The following is a 23,032-nucleotide window of genomic DNA, read 5'->3' on the forward strand; positions in this document are numbered from 1 at the left end:
ATAAAATACGATTATACCACGAATATGCTATTTAGTCAATAAGTTTTTAACATTTGATATTATTAAATATAAAGATTAGTTAAGAAAGTTAAGTAATAGAAAACATACTATTATACTAATTTTTAATTTTTAAAATTATTTATAACTATATATATATATATATATATCAAAATATTTAAAAAAGATTAGTGATCCGACCGAGTGAACCAATAAACCTCTCTCTGATTTGATAATGATAATTATGCTCTATTTATGAAGGATTTGTATTCATTTGAATAAATATGCTATCTAATAATCAATTAACTATCAGGTATATATATGGGTGAAACAGATACAAATACGGATATTGGACGGAAAATTTAAAGCCATATCCTAACTAAAGTTTAGGGTGAAACAGATACAAATACGGATATTGAACGGAAAATTTAAAACCATATCCTAACTAAACGGACACGGATAATTTTTGGATAGAGGATCGGATCTTAAACGGATATTGATTGAATTTAAAAGAATTATAATATTTTATTTAGATATAATTAACACAAAAATATTAAGAGTTACAATAAATAAATTTTTTGTATCCGAATCCATATCTGAATTTTTTTTAAAAAACTTTGTCCGTATCTGAATCCGAATCGGATAGAAATTTTCTATCCGAACCGATCCGAATCGGGTCGGATAGCGGGTCGGACGTTTTGCGTTTCAGGTTTAGGTGGAATTCGAGCTCTTCTCGTGAAAATTTTAAGGATGAATAGTACGAATAAGGTTGACTTCGAGAAGTGCTTGACCTTTAATCCTCCAAGTCTCCTAACTGTTTGATGACTCCACCCCACGCCCTTAAAATATTTCACCTCTATTCGTATCCTATCTGTGTTTCGCTCAAGCCATTCTTTCCTTCTTATGGATCCAAGCTTGTTGCTCGACTGCGCTGCCTCACCACCTCTGTTGCCCATGAGTTGTTCGGCGAAATGCCTGTTCCAGACTACAGAAGTTGTAACGCGATGCTTAAGAATTACGCTGCAAGTCGCGAGTATCCTGAGGTGGTTTCTCTGTTCAGATGGATGCAGGACAATAAGATCAGACCAGATCGCTTCGCATTGGCTGCAGCCGTGAAGTCGTCAGCTGTGCTCCTTAATGCTGTGCTTGGGAAATCCCTTCATGGGTTTGCAGTGAAGGCTGGGTATGCAATGAGTGCTGCGGTAGAGAAGGCATTGATGGACATGTATGGCAGATTTGGTATGCTTCATGAATCTTGTGAGATATTTTGCAAAATATGTCAGAGAGATTCTGTCTCTTGGAACATTATGTTGACGGCATTTGCTCGCGCTGGACTTCACAAGGATGCTGTGCATTTGTTCTGTGAAATGCATGGGAGTAGTCACGAAGAAATCAAACTTACTGCCGTGACAGTTGCCGTCATTCTTCCTATTTGTGCAAAGATGAAGCTTTTGAAATTTGGCGTAGGCATCCATGGTTTTGCGATCAAAGTTGGATTGGAATCGAATACTTTAGCAGGGAATGCCCTCGTGTCAATGTACGCAAAGTGTGGTAGAGTCATGGATGATGCCCACAGAGCATTCTGTCTTATTGGTTGCAAGGATGTTGTTTCATGGAATTCGATCATTGCTGGATACTCAGAAAATGGGTTCTTTGAGGAAGCACTTCAATTGTTTGCTCACATGGTGTCAATAGGCTCGCAACCTAATTATGCAACAATTGCAAATGTTCTTCCTATTTGTGCATTTATAGAAGATGGGAGATACTATGGGAAAGAAGTCCACTGCTATGTCTTGCATTTTGGGTTAGAGATGGATCTATCTGTTTGTAATTCTCTTTTGACGCATTACTCAAAGGTGGGAGACATGAAAAGAGTCGAATTTCTCTTTGAGAAGATGCAATCAAGAGATATCGTCACATGGAACACAGTTATTGCAGGATATGCTATCAGCGGATGCCACAATAGGGCTTTAGATTTGTTTCATGAACTACTAGCAGGTGGTACAACTCCTGATTCTGTTACTTTCATTTCTGTACTTCCTGTATTTGCTCAACTAGATGATATTGAAGAAGGAAGGAAAATCCATGCTTATGTTATCCAGCATCCTAAACTTCTCCAGGAAACATCCTTAATGAATGCTCTTATTAGTTTCTATGGGAAGTGTGGTGAGTTAGATGATGCCCTTTTGACTTTTAAGAGGAATCCAAAGAGAGACTTGATATCTTGGAATGCAATTCTTTCAGCTTATGCTGATAATGAACAATGTGGGAAGTTCTTCGATCTTCTGAATGAAATGAATCAGGAAGGAATCCAACCCGACTCTGTGACTATCTTAAGTGTTCTTCGTTTAAGTACGCTGTGTGGGATCAGAATGCTCAGGGAAGTTCATGGCTATTCCTTTCGAACAGGTTTCACAAGTGAAACAGCTGTTGTAAATGCAATACTTAATGCATATGCAAATTGCGGGAACACCAATGATGCATACAAAACTTTCAAGAACTTCACAGGAAAGAATGTCATCACATGCAATACAATGATATCAGGCTATATAAAACATGGCTGCCAGGAGGATGCAGAAGTTATCTTTGGCCAGATGAGTCAGAGGGATCTCACTACTTGGAATTTGATGGTTCAAGTCTATGCTCAGAATGAAAATACAGGTAGAGCTTTTAGTCTGTTTTCTGAATTGCAGCAGGAAGGAATTAAACCTGATGCTGTGAGTCTTACATGTATTCTTCCGGCTTGCATCCAGCTGACCTCCATTCACCTAGTAAGACAATGCCATGGCTATGCGCTCCGATCTTCTCTAGAGGATATTCACCTTGAAGGAGCTCTTCTTGATGCATACTCAAAATGTGGCAACACCATTGATGCATATAACCTATTCAGAGTTAGCCCACTAAAAGATTTAGTCACATTTACTGCTATGGTTGGCTGCTATGCTATGCATGGTATGGCAGAAGAGGCAGTTAGGATATTTTCTCAAATGCTTGAACTAAATATAAAGCCAGATCACGTAATTATGACTGCTCTGCTCTCAGCTTGTAGTCATGCTGGGATGGTGGATGAGGGATGGAAGCTTTTCAAATCTATTAGAGAGGTTTATGGTATTGAACCCACAATGGAGCATTATGCCTGTATGGTGGATATTCTTGCTCGAGGAGGTCGACTACGAGAAGCATATGATTTCATATTGGATATGCCTTGTGAGGCGAATGGTAGTGTGTGGGGTTCACTGTTAGGAGCTTGTAAAACCCACAAGGAGGTAGAGGTTGCTCGACTTGTCGCAGATCATTTGTTTAGTATTGAGGCTGAGAATATTGGGAATTATGTAATAATGTCAAACATTTATGCAGCAGATGAGAGGTGGGATGGTGTTGAGCAGGTGCGAAGACTGATGAAATCTAAGTATTTAAAGAAGCCAGCAGGATGCAGTTGGATTGAGGTTGAGAAAACCAGACATTTCTTTGTAGCTGGTGATTTGTGTCATCCCAAGAGACTCTTTATCTACGGTATCTTGAAGACTTTGGATCGACAAATTAAAGATCCATCCGTTCAGACTTCAGAGGAATTGAGATGTGCTTTCAATATAGCTAACTAGCAGATTTGATGTTTGGAGGATCTGGCATCCAAGTAAACATAGACAAGGACTGCAATTTTGAGAATGAAGGTACAAGTTAAAGATGCAGGAAGCTGATAAGAATTTTGTCTTGACGTGAAGAATTAAACTTTCACAGAACCAAGCAGTCATATTTCTTAGTTATGTAATAATAATAGAAAAGGAAATCCAGCTATAGCACTATATGAATCTTTAACATATGTCATATGAGTCTTCTGGTTTTGAAGGTAAATTCAAAAAGAGATCGATACTGATTTGTATATTTGATGAAGGATTGAAGACTACAGATTAATTCGGACAGCTGAGCTCAAGGTTGTTAGAAGAAGAAATGAAGGTGCAGTCTTCATTCTCTAGCATCATATCCTCAGAAAGGTAGTCAATAAATATGTATTGAATCTTATTTATATCTAGTCAAATACTTTCTACACAAATTATTGTCGATGATGTATCTCATGTGGTTTCATGTAGGTTTTTCAAAGGATATGAGAAGAGCAGAGTCACACAAAGAAAGAAGTAATTGCACCATGAGGAAGGTAACCATTAGCTAGACATGCATATACTTTGTATTTTTATTAAACTTCTAAAACTTTTCATTCATATTGCAAGTTATGTTCCAATATGTACATCATACATCCATATGCCTCAGCTCTAAAATATAGTTCATGCTCTCAATTTGCTGAAAAGTACAGGCTTCCATGTTCATACACTCTGACTATGAAGCAAGGGAGTTCATTGAGTTCCAATCCAAAAGCTCAATTCTTTTGTCAAGAAATGCATTGAAAGCCAGCACAAACAGCCAACCAAATCCCAAACAGCACCAACACGAGCAGCGCATCGATGGCAAGAATTATCTTCACATGGTGCCGCCACGACTTCCTTGCCTGCTGCTGCTGGCTATGGTGCACCCTCAAACTCGAACTCTTCCGCGATGAGGCACCACCAACCGTCTCTAGAGGTGCATCAATCTTTACGCTCTGATCAGAACAATCCTCTCTGACATTGCTAACCTCAGTAACCTTCTCCTTAGTCTTCTTCTTCTTATCTTGCTTGCTGATAATCTTTCCTAACAATGAGGCCTTCTTTGTCGGAGTCCAACAATCCGAAGTTGAACCTTCAGGCATTTGATTGGCGGAGAAGATGCGATTCCTTGAGTTCTGCAGTAAGGTTATCAGCTGGTGGATGACAGCAGTAGATTCTTCCTTTAGACCTTTCTTGACGACCTTCTTGAATCCATCCCGGAGGTGCTCGAGGAACCGGAGGGCTTCAAAATTCTCAATGCTGGGATCAGAAATGGCAAAGTAGGTGAATCCATCTTCCATGAGGAATCCATAAGTCTTCTTCCCAACAGTGTGGAAGTACCAGGCGTGCAAGGATGGTGTTCTCTCCAAGCAGCGGAGAGCTAACGCATCGAGCTTGGCATCACCTCCATTGTAAGAATGGAGTATTTTTGTCCCTTTGGCAATGCAGAAGTAAACCATGCTCCCCATTTGAATTGGAGTTTTGCCAGTCATTGGAAAAATTAATTTGAAGGCTGTCTCCTTCAGCTATGAATTGGGAATTTTAAAAAATTTGATCAAAATCTGATCAAACCAAAGGCAGCTCAGATGTTTCCTGCAAAAGATCAGATCAATTTCCTTTATCTCTCCAAACAAGCACTCACCTGTCCTGCTAGAATTGGCAAGTTATCTCCTTTCTTTCTTTTGTTCCGACCATTGTGTTCATCCAAAGTTTCAGCTTTGAATTGGGTTTTGTTCCAAAATCCCTTCCTTGGGCATCAAAACAAAATAAGAGTCAAATTTGATGGAATAGAGGATGATGGAAAGCAAATTCCAAGGAATAAAAGGAAGCAGTGGGAGTTGGGTTGGGCAAAGAATATGGACATGATGAGAGGAAGGAAAAGATAAGTTAACCAAAACCATTGTAATGGAATTACAGTTAGGGTTCCAACTACCAACGAGGGATGCAGTTTTGGGATTACCAAAAACGGATTCTCGTTATGGATTCCGATATAATCTCATCCATGTCTCATATGGGTGATCGAGATTGACTCAAAATAAAATAAAATAAAATAAAATAATTGTTGATACCTCTCCCTCTCTTCCAAGTTTAAAATCCAAAGAGATTTTTTTTTTAAAATTCTTTGTGTGTGTGTTAATTAAGAACCTAACTGGGTCGAACAATATCGGCGAATGCTCTTCGGATACAATATCTTTCACTTCATTGAATTTTGTAGATTTGAATAGGATATTTAAAGTCCGATGATTTAATATTATACCAACTTAAATTTAAATTATTAGGTTTACAAACCATCAAACTAAAGTTGATGTGTAAATGTTCTTATTATGTTTGTATATACGCGTATATAACCAAGTATTGGATACTTATCGAAGCTCCATTTGCAAACCCTACTCGCTCCATATAACAAATAAATATAATCTTTATAATCTTATATTTACATATCCATATTAGAATTTCAGCAACACCGAGACAATATTAAGTTTTCATTTCTCTGCAAAATATAAAGAATCTATATCCATCCATAATCCAGTAGATAATTTGCATCAATTACTTCCTTATCATGTCCACGAGAAATTGAACTTAGGGCATAAGCTTAATGTTTTGATGATGTCTATCATTCCTACTCATAAAGTTGCAAGCCTCTAAGTAAACATATAATGATAATAAAATTAAGGGCATTTTACAAATCACACCTTATATTTTATCTATTTTGAGATTCACACACCGTCTTTGAGATTTTTGCAACTCGACTCTTACTTTTTCCTTATAATTCTTATTTAACATCCACCGTTAATTTAAAACGGTACCAACAAAAACATATTCCGTTATAATATATAAAATAATTTATAAATGTCCCATGCCTTCTTTACAAGAGGGGCGGAGAGGGAGAAAAATAGTGGTGAGGGAATTTTAGTAATTTAGTCGATATCAGTGAGTTAAAATAATATTAGGGTGTTAAACGAGAATTATAAAGGAAAATGAGGAATCGAATTACAAAATCGTTAAAGACGAGGTGTGAATCACAAAATAAATAAAATATAACGTGTGATTTGTAAGATACCCTAGAATTAATTAGTTTGCCTTACACTATAGATTTTGTTTTTGTTTTTTTTGTTTTTTCTCCCTTTTCTCTTAATTTTCCTTTTGATAATTGTTCAACTTATCCATGTTTCTTTAAATTTAAATATTTAAGTCTTCTAAACTATTTTACAACGGTTAGTTAACCATTAATTGGAATATAAGAAAAAGACATAATTACTCTCACATAAATATAATTAAATTTGAAGAAGGTATGGGTGGTTTGGTCATTTTGTAATTAATTCATATATTAATGCCAAATAAACACCATTATTTTGGATCAAAAATCTAACTGTTATAATTTGATATGGATTACAGAGGGAGTTAAGTCCTTAAATTTGAAATAAAATAAGGTAAATTAAGCTTTGAGTTAAACCATAGTGGGGTAATCCCAAGGATAAATTGCATTAAACTCAAAATTATAAAATAACTATCATTTCCTATTTTCAAGAATAATAATAATAATAATAATGATGAATTAATGATTTAATACCCATTATTAGTTGCTTAAGAAAATTCCCCAAATATTGCTAAATTCATGGATATCTTCACTATTAGAAGGTAAACATAGGAATTAGCATCCTATTTCCAAGGGATTAGCAAATATAATCTATTTCTTATCTTAAAACTAACACGCTTCCTAAATCCTAACACCAGAAGTGTCCAATTAATATAAAATATTACTTTCCTTGTCTTGCAAGACAAAGGGTCTAATTTGGCAAACCGAATAGGCAAAAATTGAAGAAAAGATTTTGCAATCAAACCCCCTATAATATCGGAATATTTCCTTGTAATTAATGTAGCCAATCATATGTAGACAAATCAATGATCATTTTAACACGCAACGATCAACATATATGAATAAAAAATAAATATAAAAAATGATTTTTATTTTTAACCCTGTATGTTGACGCTTGTTCATCTCATTCTAAAAATAAAAAAATAAAAAATTTAAAATGAGATTATAAAAACCTTATTAATAACTCTTAGCAGTACATCTAATTTAGGTGCTATAAAACACTTTCTGTTTCAAAGTTAAAAATTAATATCCAATTACTAGCTAATTGGATGGAGGTATTCTTTGAGGGAATGTGTGCAGATTATGTGCTTCTAATAGCTAAAAGTATTAAAAATTTTAATATGATTATATTTTATGGCATCTATTCTTCTATCATGTTAAGATGTTTGCGTATTATTATAAGGTAAGTATTCCAACTTACCTTAAAATTATTCTATTAAGATCGAGATGACGACGATAACAATAACACTATGTCATAGTTACACAACAAACAATAGGAGATCTAACGTGACATTAATCATGGCAACACTAATTTGTTGCCAAGATTAATGGAATTGACGAGACTTAGGAGAAGCAAGAGGGAACAACGACAGCAACTCCGGCGCGGCGGCGGCGGCGTTCCTCCGGGGCGAGGGGTGCAGGTAAAACCGCCGCTCTTTGATCGCCTTCTCCTCCTCCTCCGGGTTTAAGCCCACGTTCGTCGACGCCGCGGGACTGTCCTTATCCCCTATGCAGAGTCCGGCCATGTCCGACGACGGCGATAAGATCCCCGGGCTGGCCGAGAGGGGATTAGGGTTAGGCTTCATGATGGTGAGCTTCGGCCGGTAGCCCGCGGGCCGCCGCTCGTGGAGCTTGAACATGGGCCGCTTGACGCCGGGCGGCCTCGCTGTCGGTGACGACGGCGGATGGTGGTGGTAGTGGAAGTCAGCGGAGGTGTCGTGCGCCGAGGGGCCGGTGAGTCTTTGGACGAGCTCTTTGAACGCGGCCGGGTCGGCGTGGACGAAGGTGGTGGTGGGTAGATGCGGGGAGGACGACGAGGAGGAGGAGCCGAAAGAAGGCATCTCCATTAGATCACAGAGAGAGAGAGAGAGAGAGAGAAAGAGAGAGGGGTTTTGCGTGAAGGTAGCAGCAATAAGGTGGTGGAGGCCTGCATGGAGTCACAAGCAAAGGCATGATGAATGATTTAAGTTTTTGTTTTGTTTTTAACGAAAAGAGATAAAGAGATAAGAGAGAGAGAGAGAGAGAGAGAGAGAGAGAGAGAGAAGATAAAAGTATTATTTAGATTCACTTTAGGATCCAGTTGGCTGACATGTGAACCTTCTATTTGATGGAATGTACACCTAGGTGATACATAGATTCTCATATATATATATATATAGAATTTAAAGCCAGGATGATCTATTTCCTTGACTTTTTCTGTAATAAAGAGATGGATAAGTAGACAAGAAGTTTCCATCTTTTCTTCTTTTAGATTGATAGGTTAAGTAAAACCACTTTTAGAGAAAGCAAATCGCTCTTAAAGCCGGCGATTTTAGCAGTAGATAACAATACTATTAGAATATTCAAGTGAAGAATCTATCCTAACTTGAAATATTTTTGTGGAAATATTTTGAATTTTTTTGAAAAATGTACCTAATTTGCAAAAATAAAAATAAAAACAAATCAGGTAGTAGCATTAGTAACAAAAAAACAGTGATTAAGAATTAATGCATGCTTAAGTTCGATAAAAAGAGAGGAGAAGAAGAGATTTTTACATAATTGCCACAGATTGAAATATTATAATTACAATTAAAATTATTGAACTCTTTCAAAACTATCAAAATTGAATTTAAATTAAGATCTTTGCAGTAATATAAATTATTTAAAATCAGAGCATTAAAGAAAATAAAAAAGATTTTTTGCTAAGAGAGAAAAATCAGTGATAAATATGTTAACACTCTAAACTTGAAGAAGGGTAGTCTAGTCATTTAGGAATATATTATAAAAAAGTCCCATCTAAATCTAATGGCATTTCAATAAAAGAATGTAGTGATAATTGTGATATTTTTTTTAAAAAAATCACTGAAAATTATATATATATATATATAAACCCAATAAGAAATAGGTAAAGAGAATCTGAAACCAATAGAATTTATACAATTGGTTAGCATTTGACAAAGAGTGGACCAACCTATAATTTAATTTGAACACCAATTGCAATCCCATTACTATGGAAATTGACTAATAAAGTTGACAAGATTTGAACTCAAGCTAAGAATCTCATAACCTACTGCAAAGTGTGAACAAAGAGTTGAGGATATGAAAGAAAATAATAAGAATAATAATAATAATAGATCATCACGTTGCTTGTTAACTTGTTCTTTGAATAAACAATGTACCTTTTGTCGATCTTTCCGAAGAGAAAAATATGAATCCAATCTCCCAAATCAATTCCTAGAGATCTCCACCTCCTCCTTGAGTCGATCACCTTCACATATACTCTCTCACCGCCAGATACTATGGAGATGAAGATGAAAAATTAAACGACCAGAAAAGAGTTATTCCAATTGCTATCCACCAATTCGCAACAGAAAAAAGCCTCCTCGAACCAGACGTAGTTCTTGATTTTGGAAAGAAGATGGTGAAAGTAACAAGAAGGTGTTACATCATGCAGTTAGGGCTATATATCAAAGTTGGGTCAATTAATGTGAGACTTTCTTTGACCAAGTTTTTAACTTCATATATCTATATATAGCTATAGATTTTAAGAAAAGAAGCGTATGAAATTTAGAGGAGCCATGGGATCAAAATTTCGCAACAAATAAAAAAAGGGTTTCACGAACATTTAACTCACCGGATCAAGGTATCTCCTCTCTCCAGCTCGATGGCGGCCAGCAATGGCGGATTCGGCAGCAATTAAAGGGAGAAATCGCGATTAAAAAAATGGGAATAAAACCAGAAGAAGGTGGTGGCGTGGAAGGCTACGAAGGCGAGAAGAGAAGGGAGAGAGAGAGAGAGAGAGAGAGAGAGAGAGAGAGAGAGGAAGAAGAAGAGGATGATAGAAACTCTTTTTATTACGTTTTTGAAGCGTAAAGGGGTTTTTTTTCGTAGCGCTTCGAGTGTGCCGGTTGGATGGTTTTAGTTAAAGTGGACCGAGTCAATGAGACGAAACCTCGGTGGAGTGTAACGGAGTCGAGGGGGGTGCATCGGAACGCGAACTCTAGCGAAGTACGTAAAGAAGGCGGTTTACTAAGAAGCCACGTCAGCATTCGGTTACTAAGAAGCCACGAGGTGTGCTTGTGGTGGCAACTGATTAAAAACATTGGGGATGATTAGAATTTAGTTTAATTTTATTTATATACGTTTAAAAGGGGGGTCAAAATTAATTTTTTGCTATAGAATTTTAATAATAGGTTATAATACACGCTATCTCGGTGTGTATTCCAAATTATGTTGTACGTAGAGTTTAAGTAATATATAATGTTCTCTCATATATATATATATATATTATTCTACCAGAGTATCGAATTAAGCAGTTGGAGTAGTTGAATTAATTTGTGTCCGGAAGTGGGAGAAGGGGGGGGGGGGGTAATATGTGAAAGGATATTGAGGAGATGAATCAAATTTGTTGGCAATTTCAAACTGGATCAAGACATTTGGGACAATGAAAGAATTATGGAATCTCGTACATGTACAATATTCCTTTCCTTGTGCAAGTTATCTATTTATTAACTGAGTCATGTTTCAAAGGGTTCTTTTCTTTTTCAAAATTTAAATTCGAATATAGATAAGTTTTGTCACTCGAATCCAAGTTTCAGTAAACGTTCAACAGCTAGAAGTCACGGAATCAGAAAAGAATTTATATGGAAATTGGTTTTGTAGCACCTCGTGTCAGAGATGATGGGTTGAATTGGATGGAAACTTTCAAATATAAACTAAAAAAGCATTAGAAAGAACTCAGGAAATCATGCTCTGTTGGGGGAATTTAAGCAGAGTTGATGCTTTACCTCAGCATCGGATCAAGTCATCTGGGTGCATTGACAACTTTCATAGAGAGTTCTTCCATTGCTAAATGCTAGGTCAACTAAAATATGTTTTTAATTGTAGCAGATAAACACAAATGCTTCTGAAATTCTCAGGCCAGTAATCCTGTGTATAATTTGTAACCAAGGGCCTTGATATAAATGATTGGTTTAGTACAGAATAGAAGCCTGAAGATGGAAGATAAAAGAAAATAAGAAAAATCTCTCTGACCTCATCTTTCTATCTTTTGATTATAGTTGTAGAGTAATAATTCAAAATTACATATCTTTTAACTGGTCTATGTTAATAATAAAATAAAATAAAATAAAAATCTGTCATCAAGGCAATGGGAAACCTTCCTCAATGCACTCCATTTTCAAGTCCTGCATTAGGCTCTGAAGAAGGGAAGGGTTGCTTGTGACGACAGCACCAACATGCTCAGATAGCATTCTCAGCATAGAGTCTGAGTCGTCAACAGTCCAGGCATAAGCTTTCTTACCTTTCCTGCCGTTAACACAAAGTACATCAGCATGCTTGGAAATTTTGGTTAATGTTTATTAATTTTGCTACAAGATATCAATGAATACCAGTACGTGAGATACAACAATAGTTCACCTATGTAGGATCCTCATAAGATTCTCATCTATCAATGGGTGGTAGACTCCAACAACCTTAGCGCCTTCCATCCTCAGTAAGTTACTTCTTGCACCAGTTGAAGAATCTTTCATGACAATGTAGCCAACCTATAACAGAAGAAATGGATAGATTTTATACAGGAGCCAGAGCTGTGAGGGATCTAGAAATTTCTTGTGCATAGTATGTAAAATTCTACCAACATAGTATGTAAATTTCAACTAGAGGCATTTTATACCATAGCATCTCGTGACAGCTTAATTATATCCCTTCCCATGATGTCACTTTTTGACCAGATAAGACAATTCATACAGTGCGTCTTCTTAACCTGCCAACCCGACATCCAGATCAGTCTGCTGCAACCACAATTGCTAACATAACTTAATGGTATATGTAATTTGGAATTTTGAATGGAAGATGTCAGAAAACAACATGATACTTTTCTAAAAAGGAAATCCTAAGGAAACAAATAGAAGCACAAGTGTGAAAATTTCCACACAAGCCAAAACCAGCATATCATAGAAAAACATTACATGAATTCAATATCTAAGATATTGTTTAACTTGAAACAAACAATCGATTACATCAAGTGTAAATTGCCACAGTAAGTGTCATATGTATTATTAATTTTCTATAACATTCTATGGTATTCTTGTTGTATAACATACAAAAGCAAAAAAACCTATAATCATAAAGTTAAAAGGCTGATATTTTATACACTCAAAGCACAACATGCTATAATACTAAGTTAGAGATCTTCACAATAATATTATCAGTTCATTCAGTTACATGAGTGATTGGTTGGCCGCTCTTGACGAGGGACTGAAATATTATGCATGTCATTAGTGTCAGCAATTACTTAAACCATCAATATTTGGACTGGATTCTAATGACAGGAAGAGCAACCGAATTCAAAACAAGAGGAAGGGCACATATAACAACATGCCAACCAATGTCAAACCTTGATGAATTACTCTAAGCTCGAGATTGAGAAAATTGAAGCTTGAAGTTTTGAGAACTTGTAATTTGCGTCTTCTGAAGAATTGAACAACTTTCTTTTTCATTCAGACTTCCAATAGGGCCATAAATACGATGAACTAATAAGATGGGTTTTACTAAAATGAACATTTGAAAATTGCACGTATTATCTCAAAAGTCTCTCTCACATACTTGTGAAGTAATTTCTATCTCTAAACTGTCATCCTTTACCATAGATGGTAATAGGATGTGTGGTTGAGATCATAAATAGGAGAGGATCCACGGGAGCAAAGAAACATGGTATATAAGAATCAATATTAGTTGGAGAGGGTTGACAGGTTTGAAGGGTGTTATTGGAGTGTACTATATTATTGAAGCACCTCAGACCTGCTACTGCTGTCTTCCAAAACTAAGCAAAAGTAGAGTCTCGAAGTAAATAAGAAGAGAGAGGAATAACTAATGGAGGATCAAGACTATTTATCAGACATTAAAGTCGATGGTAAAAGGTACAGAAGATGGCATGGTGGATGACAATAGTTAAGAGTATTTGGGAAATTCTTTCTTCAAAACTAACCAAAAATGGCATACATGATGTGATAAAAGGTTATAATTTGCATATGCAAATTAAGGAACAAATTTGCAAGGCAAGTTATAAAGAGAATGAATGTCATAAAGAATGGGTATCAGATATGTAATATATAGCTTTCAGAGCCATAAAGATGAAATACCAAAAGAAGCTCATAACCAAAATAGATCAAATGCATAGACCTTACAATGGACAGTATAACCTCTGCTAAGCCTCTTTCATATAAAGGCGGTCCAACTTTCACATCCAAAATCACCTGCCTCACTGACTTCGAGATCAACTGCAGAAATTGAGAAAAACTATTCTTAAGTTTCTTGTTTCAACACCAGAATGGTAGAAGAAAAGTTAGAAATGCAAATAGACAATTTGTTAATACAAAAAGATCAAATTAATAGACTCAATACTGTCCATGTATTATAAAAAACAAGAAGAAAAAGGTAAAAGAGAGATTTATACAAATGATAAAGTATTCATACAGCCAACGCATCTTCCAATAAAGGAACGTCCTGGTTACGGGAGCCATGACCGAAGCCAAATGATGCATCCAACTCTTTTATCTACACCACAAAATAAAAGATAATATCTTCACTCAGGAAGATTATTTTTCAAGAATTGAACTAAATCAATCAACAATAATTCTTACCTCACTAATTTTCATATACCCTACTTTTGTAGTACTATTACCAGACATTCTCTGCAAATCCCTGCCTGTGTCACGTAAGAATTAGATCCCTCACAAATCTGAATCCAACACAAGACAGTGATTTAAGAAAACACCAACTTAAAGAACTACTCAACAGAAGTTCATAATATGCTAGCAGATTCCAAAGACATTCTTAGATGTTTCCTAATGTAAGAACTACTATAGAGCTGTTAAAGAAAAGCAGTACATCAAGAAAGACTCCTTATGAATATGTAGTAAACCAAGACTAATTGCAGTGCCTTTCAACAAGAACAACTATGACAGAGAAAGGTTATAAAATCCATGTCATCCAATATATATTGTCTAAGTATCTTAAGAAATATTAACATTTGGAAATATAGGGATCCTAGGAATTGACCAATCTAAAGTCATGAGCTTGACAAAGATATGTGAGTAAGAGATTTAAAAGAAGTTAAATGTTCCGCTAATAGGTAAAAAAGCAAATTGACTTGAAGCTGCCTGTAATACATTTATCTCATTACGACCTCATATCAGATATTCGAAATGAGTTAAATATATTTTACCCCCTTGTACTTAAGCTCAAAATCACTTTACCTCCTGTATTTCAAAAAGTCTCAAATCAATCTATATACTTATAACTAAATTGAGACTGTTAGTTTTTCTATTAAATTTAATCAAGTACCATGGCAATTTTCGTAATTTTGTTATATTATATTAAAATCTGTATGTCTTCTCTAACAAACATGATTGGAGCATTTTAGTTATTTTGACATTATTTAGTTAAATTTAATGAAAAAATTAACGATTTCACTTTAGTCATAAATACGAGGACTGCCTTGAGACTTTTTTAAGTATAGAAAATAAATTAATTTTGGCATAAATACAGGCGGTAAAATGCACTTAACCCATTGAAAATTCACTTAGCTTCAACAAATTTTCATTGTTACTCATTCTAGAAGATCTATAAGGCCTTATTTGAATAAGACCCAATTCACCCGATTTCCTATTTAATCTGTGCATGTGCTTGTCATAGAACTTGTATCAGACTGCAAGGAGATCATGATATATCTCACTAAAAGAAATGAATAATCCTCCATAAGTTCCATTTCGACTGGAAAATGATTCGACATTCTTATGATGTGAAATGCTAATTGTCGCCGGACTTACATTTTCCTCAAACGCATGCATGAATGAAACATTAAAAAAAAAAATGGAAAAATACCTATCGTGAAGCGCAACCAACGCCCCATCCAACGTTCTGGAGACATCAATTTCAACACAATCCACGCGAGAACTGAGTGCAATCCTATACGCATCCAGCTATTAACCATAACACAACAAACCAACCATCACCACAACTCATAAGTCCTCATCATAGAGTACAAAACCCTACCACACTTACAGTATTCGGCGCAGCTCTAGTCGAATCGCCTCCATGCGCGCAAACAAGAGGAGGGCTTTCGATCCACCCGCACTTCCGCGAGCGCATCTGGAAGAAAAGGAGAAGAGTGATTATAGACTAGGGTTTGCAGGAACCGACGGAATAGGGAAATTAGGGTTTTAGCTGCACCTGGTGGATTCGGCGTAGGCGGAAGTGGAAGACGAGGGGAGGGATGAGGGCGAAGAAGGCGATGAGGAGGAGGAGGCGGAGGAATCGATTCGACGAGATCGATCGGGAGGCGCGTGGATTCTTCTTCGACGGGAAGAGGGGAAGAGAGGGAGTAGGCGACCTCCATTTCCGAGGAAGGGCTATTCTTGTCATTTTGGTTCTCTCCTCCTCCGGGTTCGATCTCGACCGAGGAGGGAGTCAATTATACGCCGTCAGTCTAACGTAATTTACATATCCCACCCTATATTTTACATGAATTTGCGGTTTGGGCAACGCGTCATCATGTTTCAATGTTTCACCATTTGCAATTTTGCAAATCACACCCACTTTCAATGAAAGAAATAAAGAAGATTTTTTGCTCGGTCAACTCGGATAGTATTTCTTTTTCTATACTAAATCTTGTTATTTTTTCTGAGGCATATTTTGGAATCCTTTACATGGCATTTAATACATCAGAAACCTTACGGTCTTTATGGAGGAGAAGGATGTTTTGGGCATCCAGTGGAACCACCTCTTCCATCTTATAACTATCCACATCTCGTAGGAGCTTCTCACTCCCATGAGCAACCAAAGCTTGGAGGATCACAGTCTTGTGAAGACCTGGGAGGAGTCTCTCGTGATCTGTGTCGCCTTTCTCTCCCACAAATACTATCACCTTTGAGAGGTCCATTCCCCATTGTATTGATAGATACCTTCAAAATTAATGCACCAAAAAGAAATAGTAATATTATTAATGCATTTCTAATTTTAAAGTAAAAAAGAAGAAGAAGTGGGGGGTTTTTGAGTATTTACCTTAAGGCATAGGGTCTGGATGCAAAAAGGGGCACAACGTTCAAACGCGTGCATGCTCGTGTGTACACGAGGTTGCATCGGAAACCCCGCATTCGAAGCCTCTGCCTGATTGCATCAATCTTTCGAACCTACAGAAGTAAAGGGTAATTTTCAGAAAGAGGAGGTAGTAATCTGCAAATATGCAGACCACCTACGGTAATTAGTGAGAGAGAACTGTTAATCGTGCTCGCCTTAGCTCCTGGCTTGACGGAGTAAGCGTAGCAGTGCGCAGACGAAGCCACGTCATCAAGTGCCAGGTCATCCTCCTCCGCCCCGTCAAGCATGGCAAGCCTCGGCACGGCGGACCGCACGTGCTCCGCCGGCCACCTGAACTCCACGTGGGATCCGTACGTCACGTCGGCGTCCAGATCCCTCCAGGGGTAGCAGACCTCGGCCCCACTGCTGCAGATCAGGGCGTCGAACTCCCTCGGGTCCACGTGGCAGCATCTCAATGCGTCCACGACCTCCGAGATGGTGGACCCGGAGGAGAGCACGTAGCCCGTACTCCCGTTGGGGCCCCCCATGCTCATCACCTTTAATTATTCGAAAAAGTTAGGGTGTAAAATAGAATAAGCTTATAATTGCAGGGTGCGAAGTGAAATAGTTTACGTCACTCTTACCTGTTCGACGACGGACTTGAAATCGTCGATCAGCAGCCGTCCATCTCCATCGTAGCAGTCTGCGGCGATCACGAGGTGAAGCTGCCTCCGACCGGGGGAGAACCTCAGGGCCGCGGCGTTGCTGGCCACCGCGTGGCCGCGGTGGCGGCGGAGGGCGTCGAGGATGGTGGCGGTGACGTCAGCGCCGCCGTTGGTGTGCTTGAAGTCGGAGCCGTCGGTGGAGGCCAAGCGGATGGAGAGGTCGCGGAGGGAGTCGGACAGGGGCTCGTCGTCGGCGTCGGAGGGGGGGAGACGCGGCGGGAAGGCGAGGGTAGACGAAGGGGGCCGGCAGTGGCGGGCGACGTGGGAGAGGTAGTGGCGGCAGTGGTGGGGCCAGGAGAACCGGTGGATGTTGCGGAGGCCGTGGCGGCGGGCGTCGAGCCAGAGGGACTTATCGGCGAGGAGCTTCAGGAGGGCGTCGGAGATGGCGGCGGGGTCGTGGGGGTCCACCAACAGGCCATTGTTTAGCGCCTGCTTTAAAATAATCAAATTTCTAAATAATTTCACAATTTACACCCTAAACTTTTCTTCTACAATATAATTAATTACCTTAATAATGTCTACAGGCCCTCCATTCTTAGTAGCAACCACCGGTAATCCATAAGCAGCGGCCTGGAAATTAACCCTAATCCTCATCAGCTACTTTTACACAAAAAACCCTGAACAATTTACAATCACGCACCTCTATCAGAGTAAGACCAAAAGGTTCCACCAGAGCTGGATTGACGAAAACCCCCTACCCAAAAAAACAACATATATAAATAAATAAATATATACATATATACATCAAAATAATATATATATATATGAGATTAAATACCTTAGTTTTGGCAGCAAGACGATAAATATGGGGGACATCTAATTGCTTATGATGCTTAGGATAAGCCACTTGACCATAGAGATCATATCGATCAATGAGTTTGAGAACTGTGGTGAGAACTGTGGCACTGCTCCCAGACATCTCTTCTATATCATCTCTATTCCCCAGTATTAATGTCTGCAAATATATCATTAAATTAAGCGAAAAAAAAGAGTAATAAAACTTTGTCAACTAACCTTATTAACTTTAAATATTTTTTACATTTTAATTGTATTATAGATAAATAAATAGAGGGCATTTTTTGATTAAGATGTATTAATCAACTGATTCAAAAATATTTTATTTTAATCTCAAAGATCATAAGTAGAGTGAGATGAGAGTAATTTAGGTAATATTAAAAATATCATTTGAAATGAACGGAATATTGCAATTTTTGTTACACTCTTGCTTGTTAGATTAAATTCATCTCTGGTGTTACTTAGTAATTTTTAGCACATATGATGCTATATTTATAAATTTAAAAAAGAGGGTTTTATTCATAATATAGTCAAAGTATAGGATATTAGTTATAATTTTCTTAATTTTCCTTTCAACACTAACTATGAAAATGTTAGAATTGATGTAATTCATTGGTTCCAATTTGCCATTACCATTCTTATTTCAGACTAGATTTCTATAGGGATAATTAAGTTGTTTTTATATCTATGTCATGACGATCATACTGCAATAAAAATCGGACAAGATCACAATTATTATAAGGAGTGCCGTAATATTACCAGGTTTGCAAGCTCTCGAAGGCGGCGGCTTTCACCATAGGCCTTGAGCAGAGCCCAAACATTCTTCTTAGGGTCGGGTCGGGACAACGCGAGGATCATCGGTTTGTGTGGATTGGTGAAAAATCTCATTATCTAGTCATAAAAATATTCCTTAGTACCATATTTTCTTTTTCCTTTTTTTAATGTTTATGATGAACTAAATTATAAGATTACCTCGGACCATATTGGTGGGAGATGTCTTTTGGTCATTTGAGCCCTGTCTGAGCTAATTAGGGTTTGGAGATCACCATCTCCCTCAATTAAGTCCTGGGTGTTCACATAGCTAAAGTCCATCCCTGGAGGTATCACCTATTTATTCATCAATTAAAGCAAAGAATAAGAGTTTTGGGGGCAATAAAAACAGAATGTAGGAGTCGAATGATAAACAATACTTATATAATAATAAAAAGATAAAAGGTAGAATATAAATAATAAAAATGTGGGCTTACCACCATGCGAGGCATGTAGCGGCCGAGGCAGCTAACACCCCTCCTCCTCCTAACCCTCATCTTCCTCTCCAGCCTGAGATCAAATCCATCATACAACCCCCATTGCTCCTCAATCTCCTGGTGAGTGCTTGTGACCACCATCTCAGCTGCATCAACCCCAGTCTCCTCTGCCTCAATCCTCCTCATGATCTTATAAGTAGAATTGATGTCATCTTTAGTGAGCCGGCCCAATTTCAGGAGCTGGTCCAACTTGTTTCGGCCCAAAGAGTGGCCCGTCATCACCATCGGCACGTTTAGGGTACTCGCGAGCCGAGCCGCCACCTCCGCCGCGTCGGCATAGTGCCCATGGATCACATACGGCCACACCGGCTTGGCGGCACCATCGTCGGTGGCGATGGGTTGATCGGCGAGGGATCGAGCCACATTGGTTATGTGGGCCAAGGCCCGGTCCACAAACTCCGGGATGTAAGGCCAGAGAGATTCCTTTGGTATGTACCTAATTATATGAAAATCTAACAAGTTTATAATCCTTTTTCAGGGCATGAAATGGCCTCCCTTTGTTGTGTATTTGAAAACTGCTCCTATTTATTTTTTGTGTGCATATATTTGAGTAAGAGAAAGATCAATCCTCAGTGCATTTTTGGTATACTCTGTTTTCCAACTAAACTATCTCAGATCCCAATCTTTGGAAAAAAGGACCATAAGAATATTCCAGTAGAAAAATAAAATGACTAGAAAATGAAGTAGATTTGAAGATTATACCAACAAAAGGTATCTAGTGATACCCTACGTATGTAAGACAGAAAATTTACCTATCTCTTGGTCCGCAAGGAAGACGAATGATATAAGCTCCGCAGCCATCGTCATCCCCACTGCCATCCCTACTAGGATCAAAATCTGATGGTCGAGTCAGCATCTCGACGGGTTCACCGTAAGTCCAGTCAACGTCCGGTGACGAGATTTGGCGAGTCAAGAGGTCCACTCGGTAGATCCCTTTGGTCGCGGCAAGGGCTCGAGCTAGCTCAACTACATACTTCACCTGATCATCCGTACCAAAATTTAATAAATTTGTTATAAATTTATTATAAAATAAAGCAGATAAATGAATTTTGTAGTGTTGAATAGAGATTTTTTTTTTTTTATTTCTTTTGGACGCACCTGCCCTCCTGTATCTGAATCCCTTCCAAGCTCCATGTTTTCTCCTCTTACTAGCCCATGCAAGCTACAATATGTCACAAAAAAAATAAAATATGGATATATATATATATATATATAAGTATGCCATTAAACAATAGGGTTGATGAGCTTATTGTATAAGAGAGACCAAAAGCCCATTTACACGCTTAAATGGGCCAGAGCCCACCACCTACATTTTAATATTATTTCAAAAAAATAATAATAATCTCCATAATCTAAGTATACTAAAGTAATCTCACAAGAAACTTTCTAGCTTTCACTTCTCTTTTTCGACCATTAACTCCTAGAGTGAAAAAAAAAAAAAGTCCACCAAAAAAGGGGGGGAAAAAAAGAAAAAGAAACAATCTAAGTATGTCACCATATCTTAAAGCAATGGTCCAAAAATGGCGAATGAAATATGAATAAAATAAATTGTGGACGTGCATACTGATACTACTAACCTGATCAAAACAACGTAGAGCTTCTTCCTCTTCCCTTCTTCCTCTTCCTCCTCTCCCTCTGACCAAATCTTCGTATCTGAATTAATCCTCGCAAAGCTGCCATTAACGACATTACTGTCAGTACTGTTGTTGTTATTCTTATGGTTCTCTTTCTCTTTCTCCTTCTCCTTCTCCTTCTCCTTCTCGCCCTCCGATAACTCCGACAGGTCCTCCGCCACCTCCTTGCTTCCTTGCTCTCGCTCCAGCCGCCTTTTCGCCAGTTGCCGCGCGTCCTCCCACTTGATCTGCCCGTCGATTAATTTCACAACCATAAGAAATAATTAGGAGATATGACGATCACCAATTCACCACCTACATTGATATGTATCCTTGCAAAAAATATCCAGCAAAAAGGAGAAGGCTCTCTCTCTCTCTAATATATATATATATAGCACCTGCTTCTTTTTGCGAGAAAGATGCCATATTCTCCAGCACAAGTTCTCAAGACGGTTGTTGCGTTCTTGGCTATTCCTCGTCGCCACGACCTACGAGTGTTAGTAATTACTGTAAGATTTGATCGATGATGCTGTATAAGAGTATATATATGAACGTTAGATGATACTACCTTGACCCAGGTTTTGTGGAGATCGGTGTCGTCGAAGCGGGAGACGACTTCCTCGACGAAGTACTTGGTAGGGCTGTAAGCAGCCTTGTCCTTGCCTTCGCCGTCGAGCTCGTCGTCGAACGGAGCCTTGGAAGAAGAAGAAGAAGAAAAATGAGGGAGGGTTTGCTCTCTAAGCTTGGCTCCGGCGTCTAAGATGGCCTCGAGATAGCCGTTGATCCACTCGTTCACTGCCATCAGAGGAGCTTTAAGATTGGTGCAGTGGTATGATATGTGAGTGATTAGCCCTTGGAGAAAGGGAGAGAGAATGTAGCCTCTCTTAAATAGGGAGGAGAGAGATAGAGGGAGAATAAGAGAACGTTAAGAGAAAATTACATATAACACCCTATATTCTAACTAATTATTTTATAAATAAAGATGCATATACTTTTTATTTATTATATAATTTTCTCTAATTAAAAGGGGAAGGACATTGAGAAGGATAATTAATATCAATTTTTATCTTTTATTGTTTGAGAAATACATGATTAGATTTTTAATCTAATATAGAAGAAAATTATTACCTATTCTTTTTTTTTTTTTTAAATATAAACATGTTTACACATAGTCCAGCTCCAATGTAAAAGAGAAATGGGATTCTTCTTGGGCATCAAAGATTATGCTTTGATATAAAGTTTTAAGGTTAGATTCTTCCTACATATTCCAAGGTCCATTAGCATCAAGTCTTCTAAAACAAATAGAATGCAATAGTTGCTAGATATTTCTCAACATCCAAAAGATAGGAAGCAAGCCATAGAATGTCCCAATAATATTCTCCTCATTAATTCAAGAGAATTATCTAAATTCCCAGATCCCAATATTGGTAGTATCTCCTCCCTCTCTCTCTCTCTCTCTCTTTTTTAAATAAATTTCTTGATAGAGAGATAAGGCTTTATGCCCAAAAAGAAAGATGCATTCATTTCTCTCCCCTCCCCTCCCCCCCCCTCTCTCTCTCTCTCTCTCTGAGGAGATTTTAGGAAGGGAAAAAAGGCTTAACTTTTATTGAATTATTGCACAAAAAATTATTCTTTATTCTATTGTACTTAATCACCATATTTTGCTTATTTATTTTTTTCTCTAGAGAGGGAAATAGATTAAGTTGTAAAAGTAGGAAATAAATCAAAGGTTAAATATATTATTACAACATATATTAAACTTAAATATTTTTGTCCTAATGATAGATTCTATCAAAATCTT

The 23,032-nt window shown here is 37.7% G+C and overlaps 5 protein-coding genes and 1 long non-coding RNA gene across 8 annotated transcripts; 1 reads left to right on the forward strand and 5 right to left on the reverse strand.

Moving 5' to 3' along the window:
* Positions 1 to 701: 701 nt before the first annotated feature.
* On the forward strand, positions 702 to 4,446 carry LOC140772531 (putative pentatricopeptide repeat-containing protein At5g08490). Its single transcript, XM_073114647.1, has 4 exons — positions 702 to 3,668; positions 3,890 to 3,989; positions 4,086 to 4,150; positions 4,307 to 4,446. The coding sequence occupies exon 1, from the start codon at positions 819 to 821 to the stop codon at positions 3,597 to 3,599; it is 2,781 nt and encodes a 926-aa protein (XP_072970748.1). The 5' UTR covers positions 702 to 818; the 3' UTR covers positions 3,600 to 3,668; positions 3,890 to 3,989; positions 4,086 to 4,150; positions 4,307 to 4,446.
* On the reverse strand, positions 4,382 to 5,588 carry LOC140772532 (phytolongin Phyl1.1-like). Its single transcript, XM_073114649.1, has one exon. The coding sequence runs from the start codon at positions 5,126 to 5,128 to the stop codon at positions 4,382 to 4,384; it is 747 nt and encodes a 248-aa protein (XP_072970750.1). The 5' UTR covers positions 5,129 to 5,588.
* Positions 5,589 to 8,057: 2,469 nt separating this feature from the next.
* Positions 8,058 to 8,579, reverse strand: LOC140771977 (VQ motif-containing protein 31-like). The gene has a single exon (XM_073113834.1). It carries the CDS (start codon positions 8,577 to 8,579, stop codon positions 8,058 to 8,060), a length of 522 nt encoding a protein of 173 aa, XP_072969935.1.
* Positions 8,580 to 8,630: 51 nt separating this feature from the next.
* On the reverse strand, positions 8,631 to 10,492 carry LOC140772445 (uncharacterized). Its single transcript, XR_012106295.1, has 3 exons — positions 10,346 to 10,492; positions 9,891 to 10,008; positions 8,631 to 8,659 (listed from the first exon to the last, which is right to left on the reverse strand). It is a non-coding gene; the product is annotated as an uncharacterized lncRNA (long non-coding RNA).
* A 1,155-nt stretch (positions 10,493 to 11,647) lies between these two features.
* LOC140771709 (glycerophosphodiester phosphodiesterase GDPD4) lies at positions 11,648 to 16,142 on the reverse strand. Of its 2 annotated transcripts, none has more exons than XM_073113329.1 (9): positions 15,946 to 16,142; positions 15,778 to 15,864; positions 15,598 to 15,695; positions 14,355 to 14,415; positions 14,188 to 14,268; positions 13,899 to 13,991; positions 12,386 to 12,475; positions 12,130 to 12,257; positions 11,648 to 12,018 (listed from the first exon to the last, which is right to left on the reverse strand). In XM_073113329.1, the coding sequence occupies exons 1-9, from the start codon at positions 16,135 to 16,137 to the stop codon at positions 11,853 to 11,855; spliced, it is 996 nt and encodes a 331-aa protein (XP_072969430.1). In that variant the 5' UTR covers positions 16,138 to 16,142; the 3' UTR covers positions 11,648 to 11,852. The 2 variants fall into 2 exon arrangements, with proteins under 2 accessions (XP_072969430.1, XP_072969431.1); XM_073113330.1 differs by having other exon boundaries at positions 11,878 to 12,018; positions 12,102 to 12,257.
* Positions 16,143 to 16,389: 247 nt separating this feature from the next.
* Positions 16,390 to 22,116, reverse strand: LOC140771706 (probable sucrose-phosphate synthase 5). Of its 2 annotated transcripts, none has more exons than XM_073113326.1 (15): positions 21,800 to 22,116; positions 21,630 to 21,719; positions 21,196 to 21,479; positions 20,717 to 20,780; positions 20,371 to 20,597; positions 19,559 to 20,054; positions 19,284 to 19,418; positions 19,071 to 19,202; positions 18,295 to 18,471; positions 18,157 to 18,210; positions 18,024 to 18,086; positions 17,436 to 17,948; positions 17,007 to 17,348; positions 16,777 to 16,904; positions 16,390 to 16,676 (listed from the first exon to the last, which is right to left on the reverse strand). In XM_073113326.1, the coding sequence occupies exons 1-15, from the start codon at positions 22,031 to 22,033 to the stop codon at positions 16,418 to 16,420; spliced, it is 3,198 nt and encodes a 1,065-aa protein (XP_072969427.1). In that variant the 5' UTR covers positions 22,034 to 22,116; the 3' UTR covers positions 16,390 to 16,417. The 2 variants fall into 2 exon arrangements, with proteins under 2 accessions (XP_072969427.1, XP_072969428.1); XM_073113327.1 differs by having other exon boundaries at positions 17,436 to 17,945; positions 21,800 to 22,115.
* Between the last annotated feature and the right edge of the window lie 916 nt (positions 22,117 to 23,032).

The sequence above is a fragment of the Typha angustifolia genome, chromosome 12 (genome assembly GCF_048772165.1).
Source record: "Typha angustifolia cultivar Huaian chromosome 12, ASM4877216v1, whole genome shotgun sequence".
Classification (NCBI taxonomy): Eukaryota; Viridiplantae; Streptophyta; class Magnoliopsida; order Poales; family Typhaceae; genus Typha; species Typha angustifolia.